The sequence below is a fragment of the Squalius cephalus genome (genome assembly GCF_949319135.1).
Source record: "Squalius cephalus genome assembly, chromosome: 25".
Lineage (NCBI taxonomy): Eukaryota > Metazoa > Chordata > Actinopteri > Cypriniformes > Leuciscidae > Squalius > Squalius cephalus.
Window position 1 is genome coordinate 21,792,825 of NC_137146.1, and position 20,326 is coordinate 21,813,150.

General features: G+C 37.3%; 1 protein-coding gene across 1 annotated transcript in view; it reads right to left on the reverse strand.

Annotated features, from left to right (window-relative positions):
• Positions 1-20,326, reverse strand: part of bmp6 (bone morphogenetic protein 6) — a 53,518-nt gene that overhangs the window by 2,212 nt on the left and 30,980 nt on the right. Inside the window, exons 3-6 of the mRNA XM_079863816.1 lie at positions 16,343-16,491; positions 15,578-15,772; positions 327-403; positions 52-162 (exon numbers count right to left, since the gene is read on the reverse strand). Coding sequence (XP_079719942.1) covers positions 52-162; positions 327-403; positions 15,578-15,772; positions 16,343-16,491 — 532 coding nt within the window. The remainder of the gene's footprint in view (positions 1-51; positions 163-326; positions 404-15,577; positions 15,773-16,342; positions 16,492-20,326) is intronic.

Consider the following 20,326-nt stretch of genomic DNA (forward strand, 5'->3'; position numbering starts at 1 on the left):
AATAGATGTGTTCTGTTAGGGCTGGTATTTATTTTATGAAGAAGAACTCACCAGTGTCTGTACTATAGCATGATTAGTAGCATTCATATGGGCGTTTAGGGGAAAAGAGCATTCTCCATCACAGTAGTTTGCTGCGTAGCCCTCAGGTGCAATAATCCAGTCCTGACAAAAGACATTTAAAATTAAAATGGCTGCCCACACTAAAATAATCTTAAAATAGAAGCAACACAAATTTTAATCATCAGTTATATTATATGCAAATGGCTACTGAAGCCTGCGCTAGTCTGATATCTGTAATGATGAATATGCATGTCCTTCATCTTTACCTGCCAGCCCAGTTCTCTGAAGCTGACATACAGTTCATGCTTTTTGCAGGCGGTCTTCTGATCACTGCTGTTGTAATCTGCCATTCACAGAGAAGAGAGACATTAACACGTGCTAGGTTACAGTATAACATACTACACATTTAGCTTTATGCCAATGGTGAATTTTTCTTAAATGGATCCCTTTTGAAAAAGTGTTCTCAATTGTATTGAATGTGCAGTTGTAGTGTAGCCTACCTCAGATATTACATTTTTTAAATGTATATTTTCAGTGTACTTAAAGAGAGTCCACTTTCCTGTTTCTTAAAATTAAGTACCGAACTTTGTAATAGTCAAATTAAAAGTTTATTTTAAGTACATTTTAAATCATTATGTTTTAAAAATATTTGTTGTGCTTTAAGGACATTCATTTTGATGTGCTTACACAAAAGTACACATCAAAATTCTGTCATCATTTACTCAGAGTTGAGTATAACTGAATTTGGAATCCAAATTGCTGAATGAGAGTCACTTTTAAACCTTCTTTCCATCTTTATTCCATACAGTGAAAATAAATGGTGACTGAGGCTTTATTTTTAGCCTTGCATTTCCTTTCATGCTCCATGTAAGGAAGAACGTCATACAGATTTGGAACAGGAGGGCGTCTAAGGCATTTCTTGTCAATCACATGAAATATATTTGGTGCACTTCTAACCAAGACTTCTAACCAATACGGTGCCTTTAAAATTCCTCAATTTAAAATTAGTCTCAAAACAAGAACAAAGACAATATTTAAAGTGAGACTGCTAATCCTGGCAACATCACAAAACATTTGCTTTGCAACAATGTGTCCTTCACTTTACCAGCTGTCAGCAACATTTACAGTTTATTTCAATTATCTGTACGGCTCCACCCCGTGAACTAGCCACATGTCAGCAGCAGGTAGGTTTGGGTTTTCTGAAGGGGAAGGTCATCTCTGGCACTGACTCCTGCTCTGAATTCAAACTCTGACACAATCTTTCCACTGGTGTTCTCATACACTTTTTTTTTTTTTTTTTTTTGGTAATTTTTGCTAAGTGCAGTGGAGTGGGAGAGGAGAGAGAAAACTATGATATCAGTTCAGTCCAGCTGCAATCCCTTCCTGTTTTTTTTTTTTTTTTTTTTTCAGTTCCTGCCCCCAAAGAGCAAAACTTTGGCCATCCAGAGACCTTGCTAACCAAAACAGTGTCAAGACATGCCATGCAAGACAGGTAGTTAGAATAAGTACCACCACATTTGATCAAACTAACCCCCCACAATCCCATGCTGGATTTATATATCCGAGCATACTGGCTGTTATACTGTTTGTTTTCTTTTCAAATAGGCTGCTGAAGCCTCCCTAATGATACCATACTGTAATTCATTACTGTAATGACATTATGATGTAAGTAAATTTAATTTGCTGCTCTCGTAAGACAAAACATTATATGTTGATTCAACTTGACAATGAAAACCCATTATACAGCTGAGAAAAGCAACTAATACATACACCTGTCGAAATAAATGTTTAATGGTTTGAAAATAATAATAAATGTACATATGATCAACACAACAAATCTTTATTTCGCTTACAGCCCACAAAATGTGTTCCCCTAAGTTTGTACATGGTTTCACATTTGCAGGAAACACTTTGTAGGACATTAGATGGAAACCGCCCTGGGGAGGTGTCTAAAACACACTAGCTAATGACTGGGGTACCTCAAGGTTCGATGCTTGGGCCCCTTTTCTTGTCAATATACACAATATTTACTACTCAGCCAGCCTGGCAATTCCACACAACATCACAGTCCAGCTGGGCTCAACAACACTAACAACATCCAAGTCAGTCATGAACCTGGTGGTAATGTATAATGCAACCCAGGCTCATTGGAAAAACACGCCTGTGGCCACATTTCTGCTAAATGATGGTACATTGCCTATTGCATGTTTCGTTCCACTTTCAAAGTGAACTGTCCAGTAAGTGTTCATTACAATTTATTAGTTTACAAATGATGGAATATGGTAAAAGTGTTTCGAGGTCATAACATAGTACTGTGAAAGGAACCACACAAAAATAAGTCTTTATTATTTTATAATCTGCCCTGTAATCATAATTTTGCATGAAAAAGAACAAAAGTTGTTGGTGTTTTACTGCCTCGAGTGTTTATTTCAGCTGGAAAGTGCAGTGCTTTGAATGTTTTGGTACATGTTTGGAGTTCTGCGAAAATGTAGGAAGAGGCACATTTTTCCAATGTTGGTTTAATGATGAGCTTAAAGAGGACCTATTATGAAATAGGTCTTTAAATTTACAAAGCCCAAAGTCGACTACAAAGGGAGTTATTCTCTATCAGTAAGCACAGTTTCTGAACTCCCTGAAATGCCTCAATTGTAGTCTTGGGTTTCTTTCCAGGAACTTACGTCCCAAAATTCCTCATTTAAATAATTCCCGCCCAGGGCATATGCTAAAAAGGGGCGAGGTCAGGTAGAGTTGTGTTAGTAGTTTGTTGAAACTCACGGTTATGATAAGGGGAGTGATATTTCCGAAAAAACACGCAAAGCAGTTCAACAATCACAACACACTGTTCCAGCTGAAATCCAGCCCGTTCTCATCCCAAGGCGTCATATACTGACGCTTTTGACATTTCGTCTACATCGAACGCACATGGCACTCTTTAGCGTCAATATGAGACGCAGATAGATATGGGCCAGAAGGCGCCTCCTAGCGGTCTAACCCTAACCCTACCCCAGACCTAAACCTACCCATAACCGAACAAAGCTCTGTGCGTGTCATATTGACGCTAAAGGGTGCCATGTGCATTCGATGTATACGAAATGTCAAAAGCGTCAGTATATGACGCCCTAGGATGAGAATGCGTTGGACTAATCAGAGCACATTGTGCTTTTTGGAAGGATTGGGATTTATAGAAACAGGAACTAAACAGAGCTTTACTGACAGACTGGGAAGAGAGGTGCTTACAATAATGTAAAATATGTGGAAAATTATGTGTTTTTGAACATTCAAGCATGAAAACCTAAAACTAAATAAGGGCATAATATGGCCTCTTTAACTTCACCCTATAACATGGCTATGCCTAGACATGCAGATAAAGTGCTTAGCCATGAAGACAGAAAAGGTGTTTCTTTCTAATGTTTTCTCAAAATTAAACTAGACATTCTACAAAAACACAAAAAAATGAAAAAAAATTACAAACTGATTTTTTTTTTTTTTTTTGTCAAATGATACTTGATAATGTAGATGGACTTACAAATAAATTATTCAACTAAAGCACTGCTCTCAACATTTAGATAGAACTGACCAAATTTGCATTGCATATTTCCTGTGTTTAAATATATTGTGATTATCTCTGAAATAACAAGTGTGCTTTTCTTAAGATAATAGCAAAAATCTTTCAAATTAAGAATGTTTTGGACAGTTCACATTATTCATCTAAAAAAACTACCTTTATTAACAACATGATTGTCTCTGAGTAATGTAGAGAAGAAATTAAGCCTGTAACTGAAACCACATGGTGAGTGTGTAGACAAATCTCTGAGGTCATCCTAAGAAATCAACAATCATCCAGGGCTAAGGTGTTTCCCACTTTCTCCTTTAAGAGAAAGTTAGTTGAAAATCCACTATTGATGCAACTGGTTGGCAAAAGCTTCTTGGTCTTAAAGCTGTGATTGTATTTAATAAAATACTGTCATTAAAATGTTCACTGAGCACCCAACTAATACATTTTATTAACCATCTGAATCTACCAATGTCATGTCAATACATGTAAAAAGTCAACCAGCTATTTATTATCATGCCAATTATTGTACCTTTATGATTTTTATCCCAAATACCATTCAGTTCTGTAATGACAGATCTCAGGAGACTGGCATGGTAACAGAGATTGGCATGGTAATGGATATGGCAATGTTAATGTATTTGGTCTTGGCCAAAGTACCGAGACTTGCTACTGCCAATACATTCACAGACATTGCTGTGGGCTGCATGCTGCTGCTGCATACAGTATGTAACATTCATAAATTAACCCTCGTAGCAGATCTATACAGGTGGAGCTGGGGAAGGTGGAGGATTCTCATGGCAGCTCATTGGCCGCTGAAACAACAACCAATCAGCTGTGCTATGTAGATAATGAAATGAATGCTCCCAAATGAGTTAGACCTATCAGCCTGCTCCATCTAGAGTTTCATGCCAGACCTAGGTAATTATTTAATTACCTTGATCAAACCTGAAAATCATTATCAAGACTTGTTTCAAAATATATTTGGTCATTTTATCGATTGTCAATTGCTACATAAATCAAATTAACACAGAATCAACTTTGCATTGCTGCCCCCAATTGAGTCATGAATCAGACAAATTTCCATGTGAATAGTAAAACGCAGATATTTAGGAAAGTACTGCGATAAGTGTCATTTAGTGGTTTAGAGGAGAATAAAATCAAATGCTGATTTGCCCAATCAAATGCCCACTGTATACCCTGTAGTATTGACAAATCATTGTTGTAGTTTGCTGTCATTTTCAGTTAAAAGAGAATATTAATATATTCAGTATTGACTAACTGAAATTGATTATTTCAAAATAATTTCTGTTTAAACTATAGGTATTGGGTTTACAGCTTGAGTTGCAGTGTGAAATCTCTGGCCTTCTTTAGCCCCCAAAGTGAGACCCCTTCTTTTATTTCTCTCACTCTGTCTGGCAGGACTAGGGTAAATATTTACTGAGATAAATCCGCCAGCAGGAGTGGCCCCCGAGCTCTCCCGAGTGGCCTTTTAGTCTGTCCCCCAGGGGTCCCCCTTCCTCTCTGATCCTGAGCAGTGAACCTGTCTTACACAGATCCCCAACTGTGACATTTATAGTCAAGAATGTTCTACACCTAACCACAGGCCTGAGAATAAGGCCAAACTACAACCAAAGAATGGCAGATTTTGACACACTAGTTACACACAACTCATACATATGGGAAGTTGACATGTCCTGTGGTGTGACATGCTATTCTCCCTTTTATGCTATTTTAAACAGCATTTTGCTATTGCTTAAGATGAATATTGGCCATTTTCTTCTTTTGATCCACTTTTAAAGTATTTTTAAATGGGTACATTTCCTGAAGGGTCATATTTCCCCCAAAAAATCTAAAGGTATTTTAATATGCATAAAAAACAAAGGCATTTTTATGACCAATACTTACTACCAGTAATGCTAATATATCATTGTTTATATGGCATTATCTTGTCTGGGCTGTATTCATCATTGAGAATTATGAAAATTATAACCAAACACAAAAGGGAAACTCTGGCTGTATAATGATAGTGTTTTTCATATTACATGAGAAATGTCAGTGCCAGAAATGTCAAGAAAACAGAAGTCGTAATGGTCCTAAAACAGGCTTCATCTTCATGCAGAATATAATTTCTTAACCTGGAACTGTCTTTGTTAGTCACCCAAATATGATGCATCTACATGTATTCAACATGAACCAAAACAGGCACCACTAAAGGCTAAGTTACAAGATAATTGGGCCAATTTTGGGCCCAATCCTTATGACAATTCTAGGTAAAGTCCAGATTATCTTGATGGTTCTAAGATTATTTTATCAGATTTTCCTGTGGTGTGATGTGTGTTAAGAGTGATTGAATCTGGTCAGAAGAACGTCAGGACAGCACCGATCGCAAATGTTGCATGTTAAATATTTACGATCAGAAATTTTGTTGTGTGTGGGGAACGCCGAGGACAAACATGCACACACTGTAGATTGTCATGTGAAAGTGATTTTTCAGATTATCACCATTTCTTCTTGCTCGTCGTCCGCCATGTTTGTTTACTCTAAAGTCTCTCTAAAGTACTCTCTCACATTTTTAATATCTGATGAGATTTTAAAAATCTTTTAGTGTGGACCAGCCTTAACACAATGAATTCAGACTGCATTCACACACTCCAGTTTTGTTTACCTCTACATTTCCTTTATTTACTGCCAGTATTTACTGTCAAGGGCTCTTTAGGAGTAAAGCAGATATTTAGTGTGGAGTTTCATTGAGTGTAAAGGCCAGATTTGTAGTACCCCATAAAGCGCTTCTCTTCCTGCCTGTAAAATTTAATGCCACACTGTTACTGCTGTGTATGGGTCCTGTGGGCCTCTGCTGGCCCTCGAAAGAAGACCACTGCCTGCTTATCATATGTAGGGATGACTATCACAAAGAATTTAATGATTCTGCTTCTGATTTGATTCTACTAAACAGTTCTGATTCTAGTGCCCCCACTATGTTTTTTCAGATATCACCTTTCATGTAGTGTGTAATCTATCTGTTTGTGAATGTAGAAGGTCTTCAAAGTGAATGTTATTGTCTCCCAAAAGAAAGAACCGATTCTGAACTGGCTTTTACAAATTTTACGAGGTGGCGAATTCGTACAAATTCATACGACCTCACTTGTACGAATTCGTACGATTTTTGCTAAATCGTATATATTTTACGAGTTGCCCAATTTATATGAATTTGTACGAATGACCTACCCCTGACAACCGTCCATAAACCTACCAATCACTGGGGTTTAGACAAATTACGAATTAGCCACTCACTATTTTACTCACTTGTACAAATTCGTACAAATTGGTTGTGAGATAGCGTTGGTAATTCCAGTCTAACTTCCTGCATGAACCTATGTAGGTTTGTAACAAATTTGCATTATGCCAGCCTATGGTCTTCACTGGCTGCCCACAAACAACGTCTACTTAGACCCGTCCTAAAACACTGTCGTTGTTGCTGAGTTTGGGTTATGTTGTCGACATTAAAAGGCTGAGGACTCGGACTTGAATTGATATGGTAAAAACTGTTGTTACCGTTTGTTTGACTGTGTATCAAGCGCTGAGGAAGCTTCCTGAGCTGAAATTCAGATATGGTAATGGACGTTTTGTTTCCATAAGCGGTAGACCAATCACAACAGACTGGGCCATCTGACCGATCAGAGCAGAGTAGGCTCTCGGAAAGGATGGGTTAAGAGATAATCCTTTATTGAACCGTTTCAGACACTGAGAAAAGCGGTGAGGCTGCAATGCATATTATGAGAAAATGAAAGTGCTTTTTGACCTTGGATGCATGTAAACCTATTGTAAGATACTAAAAATAGAATAATTGGGGCACTTTAACAGATCAATACATTTTTCTTTTTTAGTATTTCTACTAAACAATAAATAAAATCATAATTTGACCTAACCACATACTGAATAAGATTTATTAATTAACAAATGAAGAAGATGATAAATTCATTTCTTATTACTGTGATACAGCAGCTCTGTTGCAGCACAGGAATCACTTTCAGAGTATTGGTGGAAGAACGCAGATGTTCAAGAACTGTTAATAGAAAAGTTATATTAGCTTTTATATGGCCTTTTTGGTTTGACATTTACAGCCAAAAGCTGTCAAAAGCACATGCCAAGATACACACGTGGATTCTTGACCAAAAGACAAAAACATGGGTGACTGCAATGAAATCTCACAGATGCCTCTCACGAAAAGCTTCTCTTTGGAGCAATTACACAATGACATTCCTGGTGGTGACGGCATTCTGGAGTAATGGACACGGCGTTCCGCATGGAATAACATCTATCCTGGAAAGAGCTGAGGCAGGGAGGCTGTCTCACCCCGCTCCCTTGATGACTTGAAAGAGAATGTGAGTGCTGTCTGCGTCCATGTGAAGTTTATCTCTCTTCCTGTCTTTCATCACTGTGGTTATTAAACCTCCATCCCCAGAGCTTGCCTATGTCTAATTACACCAACGGTAAACAAAAGGAGGGCTGAGGGAGGGGGAGATGAAAAACCGCAGCTGGACAGTGCCGTGTTATTATAATTCTTTAAGCGATACTGTTAACGTGGTCAGGCATTTTAGCCCAGCACCTAATAACAGCATAGAGGTAATTACAGGTCTAGCGCTGGGGCGGCACATACTGAGCTGAGCTAGACGCTTGTTAACTTCCCTCGGGCCAAAGGCCGGCGAGCTCCCCCGCACACCTCTAGCCAAGCATTAGCGCTTAATGTGCTTTTTTGTTTTCACAAATAGTCAGAGCTTTAGAAACAGTGGCAAAGCTCTAATCGCACGTAAAGTGCTTCGCCTGAATTGGAAGCTCATAGAGACAGAAAGAGTTTTCAAAGGGTGAAACCTGTCAAGAAGATTGTTAGGGTCATTTTTCTGCCCGGAATCAAAAGAAAGAAAAGATAAATGAAGCCTTTTTTTAGGATCATTACAATATTTTTGCATTGTGACATTATTTTCATGACAATCAAGCACTTTACTATAGTGCAAAAATATGGTTGTCATTACTGTAATCTGAAAATAATGACATGCCATTTTAATTATCAAGTTTTTGCAGTACTGCTGTAAAAAAAAAAAAAAAAAAAAAACAGTTAAATGTCCTGACACTCAACATATTTGATACGGCTATAGTGTATCTTTTTAATTAATCATTTTCTATCAACCATATCAGTGTTATTTTAGTATTACTATGTTTTGATAGCCTGACGTCATCATACTCAGATTCTAGTCAGAATGTGAGTCTGATACTGGTCCATTGAGGTTTGATTATGGGGCGTGTTTCAACCGAACCAGGAAAGAAAATGCCTCTGCACTCAATTGGATAGACCTACAACCAATCAGAGCAACGGAGTAAGTTTTCATTCATGTTTCCGATCGACAAATGACTTGATCGCGGTTCTCTTTTCCTCTTTTAAAATTAATGTGCTGTCGATATCTTCTATAACAGATGCGATGGCGGAATTTACACATAATGTTTCATAAACAAAGTTCGGCAGGAGCACGTTCACATAATCAATCCAATCAACTTGTCATCAAACACCATGTCTACCCTATCAGCATGAGAGGAAGCATATTATTCACTCTGTCAACTCACCTAACATTCCTTGACAGTTTTCAGCATCCCTCCACTCACTCTCAGCTTGTCCTTCCACAGCCAGGAATACGGGGGGAGTAGCCTACTTTGGGTTCGGGCCAAATACCGAGCCCAGAGCCCTCTCCTCAGACAGCACGCCAAATATGCATTTATTCTATCTGACTTATTTGTAAGTGTGAACTCGTGAAATCTCAATTCTCCAGCGGCAGTCATTTGTATTCAACCCAAGCGCTCGTTGATGACGTAGATGATTACGTTACCGTTGCTCATCTGTCCATCATTGTATAGAGCTGGTAAGTCCCGCCCCTTCCGCTAACCCCGCTGGACCTCTAGGTTGAAAAATCGTCAATGCAAGTGAATGGGAGAAAATAATTATTTTCTGGTCACGTTTGAATTGTGCCATGAATGTAAACATATGTTGTTTTTTATATAATCTTTCGTGTGAAGAATGCTACAATTTAGCGGGTAGAAGTTTGATACGGTTAGACTTTGTGTGAGAGCACTTTGTGGACTACAACTTTTCGCTGCTTTCGACGCGTTTGAAACGTCAACACCACTCGCACACGGACACTAGCTCACGGATCCCGCTAAACATGACTGTGTCTTTGGTGCACTTCACCGCCTTCTTTCAGGGAGAGGACAAAATCGTTGAGGTTGGCGAAAACCACGGGTAAGTCAACTTTATGGGGTGACGTTACATAGGCGACATGTAGTCTTTCTCGTTATGTCTTTTCCACAACTGCTAGCCGAAGAATCATACCATATACTGTCAAACTCGTAACATGAAAGATTATATAAAAAATTCACAGACAACATATGTTCACATTCATGGCACAATTCAAAACGGGACCAGAAAATAATTATTTTCTCCCATTCACTTGCATTGACGATTTTTCAACCTAGAGGTCCAGCGGGGTTTTACGGAAGGGGCGGGACTTACCAGCTCTATAAAGCCCGCCCCTGACAATTTGATTGGTCCGAACAATTTTTGTTCGGGCATAATAGCTCCTCAACGGATCGAGTCCAGACCGAACTTCCCGACCTAAAAATTTTGTGGGCGGGGCTAAGTTCGGCTGGCATCCAGGCTAATGTTTTGAATTAGCTTTTACTTTTATATTTTCTGTTTAATTTTAATTTTAAAGTTTTGTAATTTTATTATGTGCTTTTGTCATTTTTTATATTTCTATTTGGCTTTAATTTATTGTATTACTGTTTTAGTGATTTTAGTACTTCAGCTTATTTCATTTTAGTTCTGTTTTTTATTTATTTAATTTTGTATCTAATATTTATATTTGTTTATACTTTGACATTCTACTAACTAAGTAACTTTGCAACTACGTCAACTAACTCTTATTAGAGTATTAGTAGACTGTTAGGTTAGGGTTAGTAGAATAAGTTGATGTACTTGACATGACAAAGTTACTTATAGTCAGTAGAATGTCTGTTGGGGGAACATAAAAAAAGTTTTAGCAGATATTAAGCGGACTGTCTACTAATACTATCATGACTGGTAGTTGTAGTAGTATTTTATTTTATTTCAGTTTTATTTTTTAATTAATGAAAACTGTTTTTGACAGTTTTAGTTTTACTCAACAATAACAACACTGCATCATATTCCGGATATGATTTGATTCTGATTCACAATCTTCAAACAGATTTCTATTCAGCACTGATTTATATTAAACAAAGAAATCAGTTGTAATGTCAACAGGGATGGTTCATTTATTACACAATCAAGTGACTGCATCAGTGCACACTTTTTTTCTCCAATACAACTATATTACAATTATCGGAATTATCATCATCATAAGTTGTTATATTAAAAAAAAGTTGTTATATTTTATATATTAAATATTATTTGTTGTTTTCTTTTATCTTGACTCTGAAACACATTTCCACCCCAAAAGTTATTTCCTAACATTGGATTTAGCAATTAGAGAGAATATAGTGCTCTTATATCTCTCAATATGGGTCAAGATGCAGCGCTCACAGGCAGTCTATGAATGCTTTGATAAGAGCAGAGCCGATCCTGACCTCCCTGGGGCCCTAAGCAAAATTCTGTTAAGGGGCCCTCCTACCTGACCCATGTAAGCCATGTAAACCATTTGCAATTGCCACATACACACCTGACACCCCAGTGCTCCCACTACAATCCTCCCTCCTTTAACTACTAATGGAAATGTAATTCCTGATATCAGAAATAGACATTGTTACTAGAAAAAGTACATTCTTAATATCAATAATTCACATTTTAAATAGTACAAATTTAATTATTGATATCAAAAATGCATCCTGTGAATGAATAAAAGCTAAAATGGCTTGCTGTGTTTTAAATGATAAAAGCAATACTTGATACTTGATGGTTATTATTTACTGAGGGATGTGCATCCATATTGACCAGTATATCCAGCCAATCAACATTTTAAATGCAATGTAGCCTATAAATCAATAGTCAGAGTCAATACATTGCTTTCCATCTTGCTTTACTGCAGAGTTGTAACTAAACTGACTTGGAGACTAGATAATCATTGTCTTGTTTTAAAAGTATGTGTGCCTATAATGAGGAGTGCCATCACGCCCATATTGTACTGGTCCTCACAAATGTTTTGCTGGAAAGTGCACGTTTCATTTCGTGCACGCGCATATGAACGCATATGAACGCATCTTAACGCGTGGCGCGATTATCTTTTCCGAGATGGAGTTTATAAACAAACGCTGTTGCCCTTTGTCGTTTATCAAACGTAATAAATAGTTGTATTTCACTCTCACTTTTTTTGTCAGGCACAAAGTCACAGAACACAGCCCTGGAAGTGGCCAGCATTAGCAGGCAAGACATGCTTCCCTCCCTCATGTCCCCCTGAGACGAGAGATTTCTGTATTGTGTGTCTGAAAAAACCCTCAGATGACGCAAAAATCGTCATTTTGTGTCATTGGAGGCTTTTTTGGCCAGAGGCTAGAGACTACAGCCAGTAGTAGGAGCTAGTTTTGCATGTTTTCAACCCTCCCATAGGGGGATCTCATGATAAAATGTTTTTTTATCCACGCACCGTTTTTGTGTCTGTCCCTTTAAATGCAAATGAACTGCTGCTCCGGGCGGAGCTTCAAGAGCTCGTGTGTGTTTGTGTGTTAGCAGCTCCGATTACCTCACACAGATAGATACACACTGAAAATTAAAAAAACTTTTAGCCTTTTATGTTCAAACCAGAGTCAGACAATGATGGAGAGACTCAAGAAGTGACAACATGTAGAATGCAACAGGACATTTCTGAATGGTTAGTTGATGAATTTATATTGCTGATGTGGAGTTAACTCTCTTCTAGTCATTGATTAGCATCTTCTGTCATGATAATCTATAAATCGCGTTCCTGGGGGCGGGGTTTATGTAAATTCTAGGGTTTGTGATGTCACTAACCCAGGAGGAATGTCGTGTAGTCCTCACCAGCCGTTTGTTGTAGTCCTTAAAAACAATTTCTTTAAAAGCAAATATCTTCTTTTGCTTTGAATTTTGAGTGTTGTAACTTTGCAGATGTTGTTTATGCTCAAACAGCAACATTACACACTAACTAAAGTTAGAAAAGTGAAATCATAATCAACCACCCCTTTAAACTTTGACTGACGCGCTTTGACACGAGGGGGAGGAGGGGCCCTGAGTAATTTGCGGGACCCTACACAACTTGCGTAGTGTGCGTATAGGGCTGATCGGCTCTGGATAAGAGTGATTTCATATTGGAACCATATGCCTTCTCAACACTGCCACGAGGGGACGGCTGTCACAACGGCCTCGAAACTTCCTGCTCCAAATATAAATATTTACACTCCAGACATCCCAAGTCGAGCCGAGGAGAGGGGTTGATGTTTTGGGTTACATAAAGTCCAATCCTTCAGGACAAATTAAGCAGATTTTCCTCATTAAACAAGACACATAGTTTGTGAGGTTTAGAAGCTTTGAGTTTAATCACTACTGTATAAATGGGTGAAACAGTGTGGTGTCTGACTTACATATGGCACTGGTGTAAATTTTTCAGGATGCATTGCATGCGTAATATGTGTTTACGCCAATTAAATGTATTGTAGTTGTGAACATACACTGAATGATTTGCCAAGCACAAATAATTATTAAATAAAAGTAGATAGAAATCACTGTTCCCGACAAAAGAAATATAAGCATGTTAAAGCACATCAAAAAACAGTTCCAATTCAAATGTATCCAGCTATGTGAATTCAACTCATAAACTTTGATAAATGATGATAAATATACAGTTTTTAGCCCTAAGGTCCTTTATGTTTGGAGGCCTCACATTCACAATTAGCTCTGGATTATGTGGGGTGTTAGCACTAGGCTTTCAGACCACCCCAAAACCAGGGCAATAATGAGAAGCAGAAACTGGATTAAGACCCTGCAGTCCTCTACTGTTCTTATTTAAACTAGAAAGGTAACCCATTTAAAGTGTCCCTATTATGCTTTTTCGAATTTTACCTTTCATGTAGTGTGTAATATAGCTGTTTGTGAATGTAAAATGTCTGCAAAGTTGTTGTGCAAAGTGCACGATAAAAAAAAAAAAGCTAAAAATGTATTCTGAACTGCTGACACGAGTCATCAGCAATTCCAATCTTACTTCCCGTTACATACCTACGTAACAATGTAAAAAAATGTGCATAATGCATGTGCGAACAACGTTTACTTTGACCCGCCCTCAAAAACTGTAGTTGCTTCTGAGGCATGGAAGAGTTTGGTTCGTGTTGTCCACGTGTCAAGAAGAAGCTGTTTTTGGAGCTGCAAATCCACTTTTTTTGCACTTCAAAGGGATGAGGACTTGCACTGGCATTGATACAGAAAAAACGAAGCCAACTCTAATATAACTGTCTGTCAAACGCTAAGGAAAACCTCAAGAGCTGAAATTCAGATATGTTAATAGGAGTTTAGTTTCTGACATGCGCTGTAAGTGGCGGACCAATCACAACAGACTGGGGCATCTGACCAATCAGAGAAGAGTAGGCTGACGGCAAGGAGGGGTTTAGAGAGACTGAATCTCCAAAAGAACCGTTTTCCAACTCCTTGAGAAACGATGTGATGTACAATGTATATTATGAGAAAATTAAAGTGTTATTTGACATATATTTTTAAACCTGTTGTAGGAGACCTCCAAAACAATATTAGGAACATTTAAAATAGCATAATTGGGGTACTTTAAGGTATTCAGCTAATTATCCTCAATTGAATGTGGGATGGGATTTTGAGTTTGATTCAATATGGAATTATTTGGGAATATGTTCAGTTATAATGTCATTAGGCCTGTTCAAATTATTACATACTTATTGTAAGAATGCAAAATGTACATTTTGACTACAACATGCTCAGGGTTCACTTTCCATGCCATGGCAGACTGAACAGAAGAAATGAACCAAAGAAGATTTCCTCCTCAAAGAAGGCGGAGCCTCAGAGCCACACCTACCTATTGTGTGTTCACTAAGGACAAATGATTGTTTGAAGGTGTTTACCAGCCAGAGCAAACTTTTGTTCGATTTGGCAAGCTGTTTTGAACTACCGAAATAAACCCAAAGCAAACTTCCTTTTGGCCATGATTTTGTTCGAAATTACGTCACACCAGTTCATTCTTCGATTTCGCTTTCAAGTATATCACTTGCATTCTTGAGATTGCGGTAACAAACCTTGGCACTCAAGGGGCCGACTGAGTTTCTTTTAAATGTTTGTGCCATTTAACCAAATGTGTTATTAATCAGCTATAGACATGCCATCAACAGTTTAGCTAACTTAGGTTAGTTGACCTGAAAAAAAAAAAAAAAAACTAATCATAAAAGAAGACAGTTTAGGCTAATGCTCACTATAGTGCCCCTATTGATAATGCATTGTGTACTTGCATTGTGTTTTTAAATGCATTTTGTGATGCAACAATAAATGAATTCAAGCTTGTTTAGCTAGAAGAGTTTGTGTTCACGTACGGTATAATTTATGCCTAAAAGCTGAGGTCCTATATTTTTTTTTTTTTTTTCTACTTATCGCTTACAGGTTTACATTGATGAGGACCTGGCAAAGGACTTCAAATCAGGACAAATTATGTCAGGCCTACATATGTGCTGCTTCCTAAATGAATTCTCAAAAGGATCTTAAAGACATTTATTGAGTCCAGATTTTCATTTTGAAGGGGTATATCTGGACTCAATAAAACTTATCAGATTCAGACTATCCAGGTCAACATCTTCTGAAATATTATAACAGACTGGACGGCTGATTTCTGCCTTAAAGCATATTAAACTTGTGTTGTTTAGAAACAAAAAATATAGGAAGGGGCTTATTTCACAATACGGGAAATACAAATGGCTAACCTGTATGAGCGGTTCCCTTTGTCGCCTCCTGTGGACTGTTGGAGCGATTGCGGTTCTGTTGACGACGTCTGCCCGTTGACCGGGCAGTGCGAATACGGACTTCGCTTACTTTGAAAAAGGCCACCATGAAAGGCTGCCTCTCCAGAGCGCCATCACGACCCACTAACCCTGCTTCCTTGGGACTGATGCTCCATCCTTTAAAAAAAAAGAAAGAAAAAGAAAGTACTATAGGTATCTTTTTTAGATGCAAAGATATCAATAAGTAGGGCATCTCTTTGATAAGTGCTGTTTGTTTGCGGTCACATCCGGACTCATAGTTCCAAAGATGGTTTCTTTTGAAAGACTTTGAACTGGTTGACTCGCAAATCAAACTGAACAGAACTGAACTTAAAGTTACCAAAGGAAATTAAAATGAATAGGTTGAACTAGCCAATGAGGACTATATAATACCCAACCAAAAAACATCTGTTAACATTCCCAGTCACCTCACTGGCAATGGACTCCCTAGAAATAATCTATTTGGAACGCCATCTTTGCTCATGGTGGCTCATAGGCGCCCAGTTTATTGCCAATCCCCTACACACACACACACACACACACACACACACACACACACACACACACACAAACACACACACACACACACACACACACACACACACACACACACACACACACACACACACACACACACACACACACACACACACACACACACACACACACACACACATATTGGTTGAACTCATCTTAAACTTATCTTACCACTGCTGGTCTCCACACTGATCTGTAGACCCAGGTTATGTTGTGGACTCATCACCCAGAGATTGCTAGTTGCTGTAAAGTCAAACTCCAGCCAACCTTCTTCAGCCGCCCACAACCTGCGAGATTCCAGCAGAAACAGATCGGCATCCCTGCAATGGAGAAAGTTTGGAGATCATTAAATGTTATAAACACTTTATACATGAATCAATGACCCTGTCTAATAGTGTTTTATATTCTTTATTACAAATAATACTGTACAAGTATATGGAATAAATGGTAATGATAATATGTAAGTAAATGGTAGAAAGAATAAGTATTAAATGGTAACTTTCAAAGCAAATACAGCATTCTTTAGATATGTAATTCAATTACAACTGTATTTTGCAAACACGTTGGTTTTAAAGAGAAATGTTCTAGTATAATTGAAGAGTTCAGATGCAAAAACCTCTAAATGCCATCTGAAATTTTCTTCTAGAATGATCACTTTTATCAAGCTCATTTATTTAAGTTCAGTAATTTCACTTAAATGGCAATTAATAGGTAATTTTCATCGCCATTTAAGTGAAATTACTGAACTTAAATATACGAGCTTCATAAAAATGATCATTCTAGAAGAAAATTTCAGATGGCACTTAGAGGCATTTGCATCTGAACTCTTCAATTTATAACTTTAATAATATTTCCAATTCCAACTTAAATAAAATTTGGTTGTTTCCATCAGGGTTATTATGTAACCGAAATTAAAAATGAAACCATACAAAAACATTTATGTTGCTTGATATAAAATAAACGTTAACTGAAATAAAATAAAATGAAATATATATAAAAAATTCAGCTAGTTGCCAAGGTAACATTTCTAATTTTAATTTAGTTTAACTTGATGTACTAAAATAACTAAAACTAAAACTGAAATTCAAATTTATAAAACTATATAGACCTTACAAAATTAGTAAAACACACAACAAAATTACTAAACCTTTAACTAAACGAAAAATGAAAATGGAAACCATAAAAGTAAAAACATTAAAAATATGATATGAAATATGAAAATATCTCACTGTTCCAAACCTCATCCCATTTTTTACGATCAATTTAAGGCATGTATTCAATAGTAAACAATGTTAAAAAATAACAGTTTGTCAAACTCAGTGGAGCTTCAAGTCACAGAGTTGAGAACAGAGGTATAGTAGCCTTACAGGGAGGCCTGTCCCATTATAATAATTACACACTATGCATGGTAATAAGCATTGGCCGGGTCACTTCAAAGCTGTCGGTCACACAGGTGTTCTGGGAATGTCCCTATAGCCCCTCTTTATTGCTCATTAATTAGAGCCGCACTCTAAGGAGCTCCATATGAGGTTCTTCCCTCTGGTGGTTCACACGTCACATTCGACATGAACACATCATGCTTATGCTGACTCATTCTGTTTAGTGCCACCAGTCACACAGCTTCACCTGGAACGGGGTCCGAACGGGACCATAGGGGAGCTGCCGACTCTAAAACCCCCACTGTAAAGCCTCTTATAGACACATTAAATTAACTGGAATAATAAAGTCAGAAGTGTTAGTTTTTTTTTTTTTTTTTTTTTTGGTTTCATAAATCGCATTTATTGCCTCTGTCATTGGCTGCTGTTAAAATAGGCCTATAGTTTAATAGCTTCACGCTGCCATTGCATGCATATAGGACTGTCTTCACATATGGTTTGGGAGGGTTTACCAAGGAGGCCAGATGTACATGAAAACAACCAGGGATTAGAATATATACAAACAGAAAAGTAATAACTCTACAGTCATGGCAAGCTGGATTTTTCATGAGGTATTGATGGATCGTCATGAAAACAGAACCTGATTTCAAAATAAATACAACCGGCAGTGTTTTAAAATGCATCTCAGATCTCTCAAAAACAGTTCTATCCCAATATAATGACATAGGAATGCATTCACTGATAAAATGTATATTCACTATAAGTCACTTTGGATAAAAGCGCCAGCCTAATGCATAAATTTAAATGTCTAAGCTCTCATAAAACCTCTAAGTTTTTTTGTAATACAACAAATGTTTTTTCATTCATTACTGACATTGGCTGGAAGAAATGTGACATTGCAAAGCATTTTAATCTGCCCCTTGTCTCTACAGAAATGCAACAATGTGATTACTGTGAATCAAACTGTGAAGACTGTGAATCAAAATCAAGTGAAAAGAGTAGTGTAAGTGAACTAAACTTTTCTACAACACATTCACTATGGTACTGTGAACTCTTTATTTACAGCCAACACGACCTGAACATTTTTTTTTTTAATTAAACAGCATTTAGTTACATTCAATTGTAATTTTTTGTTTTGTTTTACATGTCTATTTTTAAATGAGGGATGACAAATAGTTGAGGGTATGTTTACCCATCAAACATTTTTACTTAACGTTGTCAGAAATTTCCCCATTCACACGGATCCACGACTAAAAACGTTGTATTATGCATGCCAGGCCAGTAGCTTCCAGTTGGCAATGTCACTTTGTAAAGAACACTGCAACCCTATAGACTGAACATGTAATGCGCATGACGTCACCGTTTTCACAAATTCGTGTTTTTGTAGTTTACACGAAGAAAATAATGGTATCGTTTTCAAAAACTTGCACTTTGAAAACTATTTTCTAAAGTTTGTTTTTTCAGGCCCCCAAAACGCTGTTGTGATGTAAATGAACGGCCAAAACGCATACAAAGTTTTCCGTTTTTATGTTGAAAATGGTGTTGTGTAAACGGCCCCTTAATCTACAGCATTAATCTCTTAATATTTATTTAAAGTTTTGGAAAAGAAAAAAAATACTGTTTGCATCATCTTTGGCTATCTAGTCGCATGATTTATTGAATTTCTGGATAAATTCCATAACATTGTGTTTACAACTATACTCCATAGACTTTATTAGAAAAATAGGATTGGTTAGTAACTGACATTTTAAAAGCCAGGCTCAGCGAAGGGAAAAATTACAACATATTAAAATAGCATATCAGGCTGATTTATGTAGGCTATCCAGCGTATACCTATGATGACCTACTACATTTGCCAAAGTATACAGTGTTAAACAGAGAACATTATAAAGAATACAGTTTCCAACAATGCAGTAAGTAAAGCCTGAAAATGACTTTTTATTTATTACCTGACTGCTAGAAGACACTTTTTGACACAAACAATGAAATAATTGTTTTTGTTTCCAATCTAGACCCAATTACTACATTAAACATGCCATGTACCGAAGTATACCGTTTCCTACAATTAAAATAATTGTAGATAGACTACAATAGTATGCAAGCAATCCATTTCAGTATGTCTGAAATGGATTGCTTGCATACTATTGTAGTCTATCTAGTCTACCCAAATAATGGAAGATGGGGGAGTGTTTGAAAATCTAGTGGTGAAAAAACGAAACCCCTTTAACATAATAAATATGGTCTAGATAAACAACTAATGTGTGCATTGTTGGGAATCAATTGAAATATGCTCTTACAAGCCATTGTTTCTTTACATTTAAGACCTTGTGAAGCTTGTTGACTCGAGGTTAACTATACTTCTGTTTTAGGTCAAATCGTCTTGCCACATGGGCTAAATTCAGCCAGATATACATCCCCTCTGCACCACCTCCATAACCAAGTTATTTTTTGCACATTGGATTAAAGGCTTACACACTTCAGAAGTTTCTCTCAGCCATATTGTGCATCTGCTTAGCTCAGCTATACCGCATTTCCCCAACCAATGTGTTTTTTAAAGATCACAAACCATAAACACAGTAATTATGCTGTTAGAACTTGACAAGTTTGCAAATTAATCTGTTTGTAAGCAAATACATTTTGCAAGCCACACAGTATTGGGGATTTACAGGCAGAAAGTGGCATGTAGAGAAATACCACAAAGCACGTTATAATTTGCATCAAGGTAAACCCTGTTGTACACTGATACAATGACTGGCGATACATAATCTCAAGATATGAC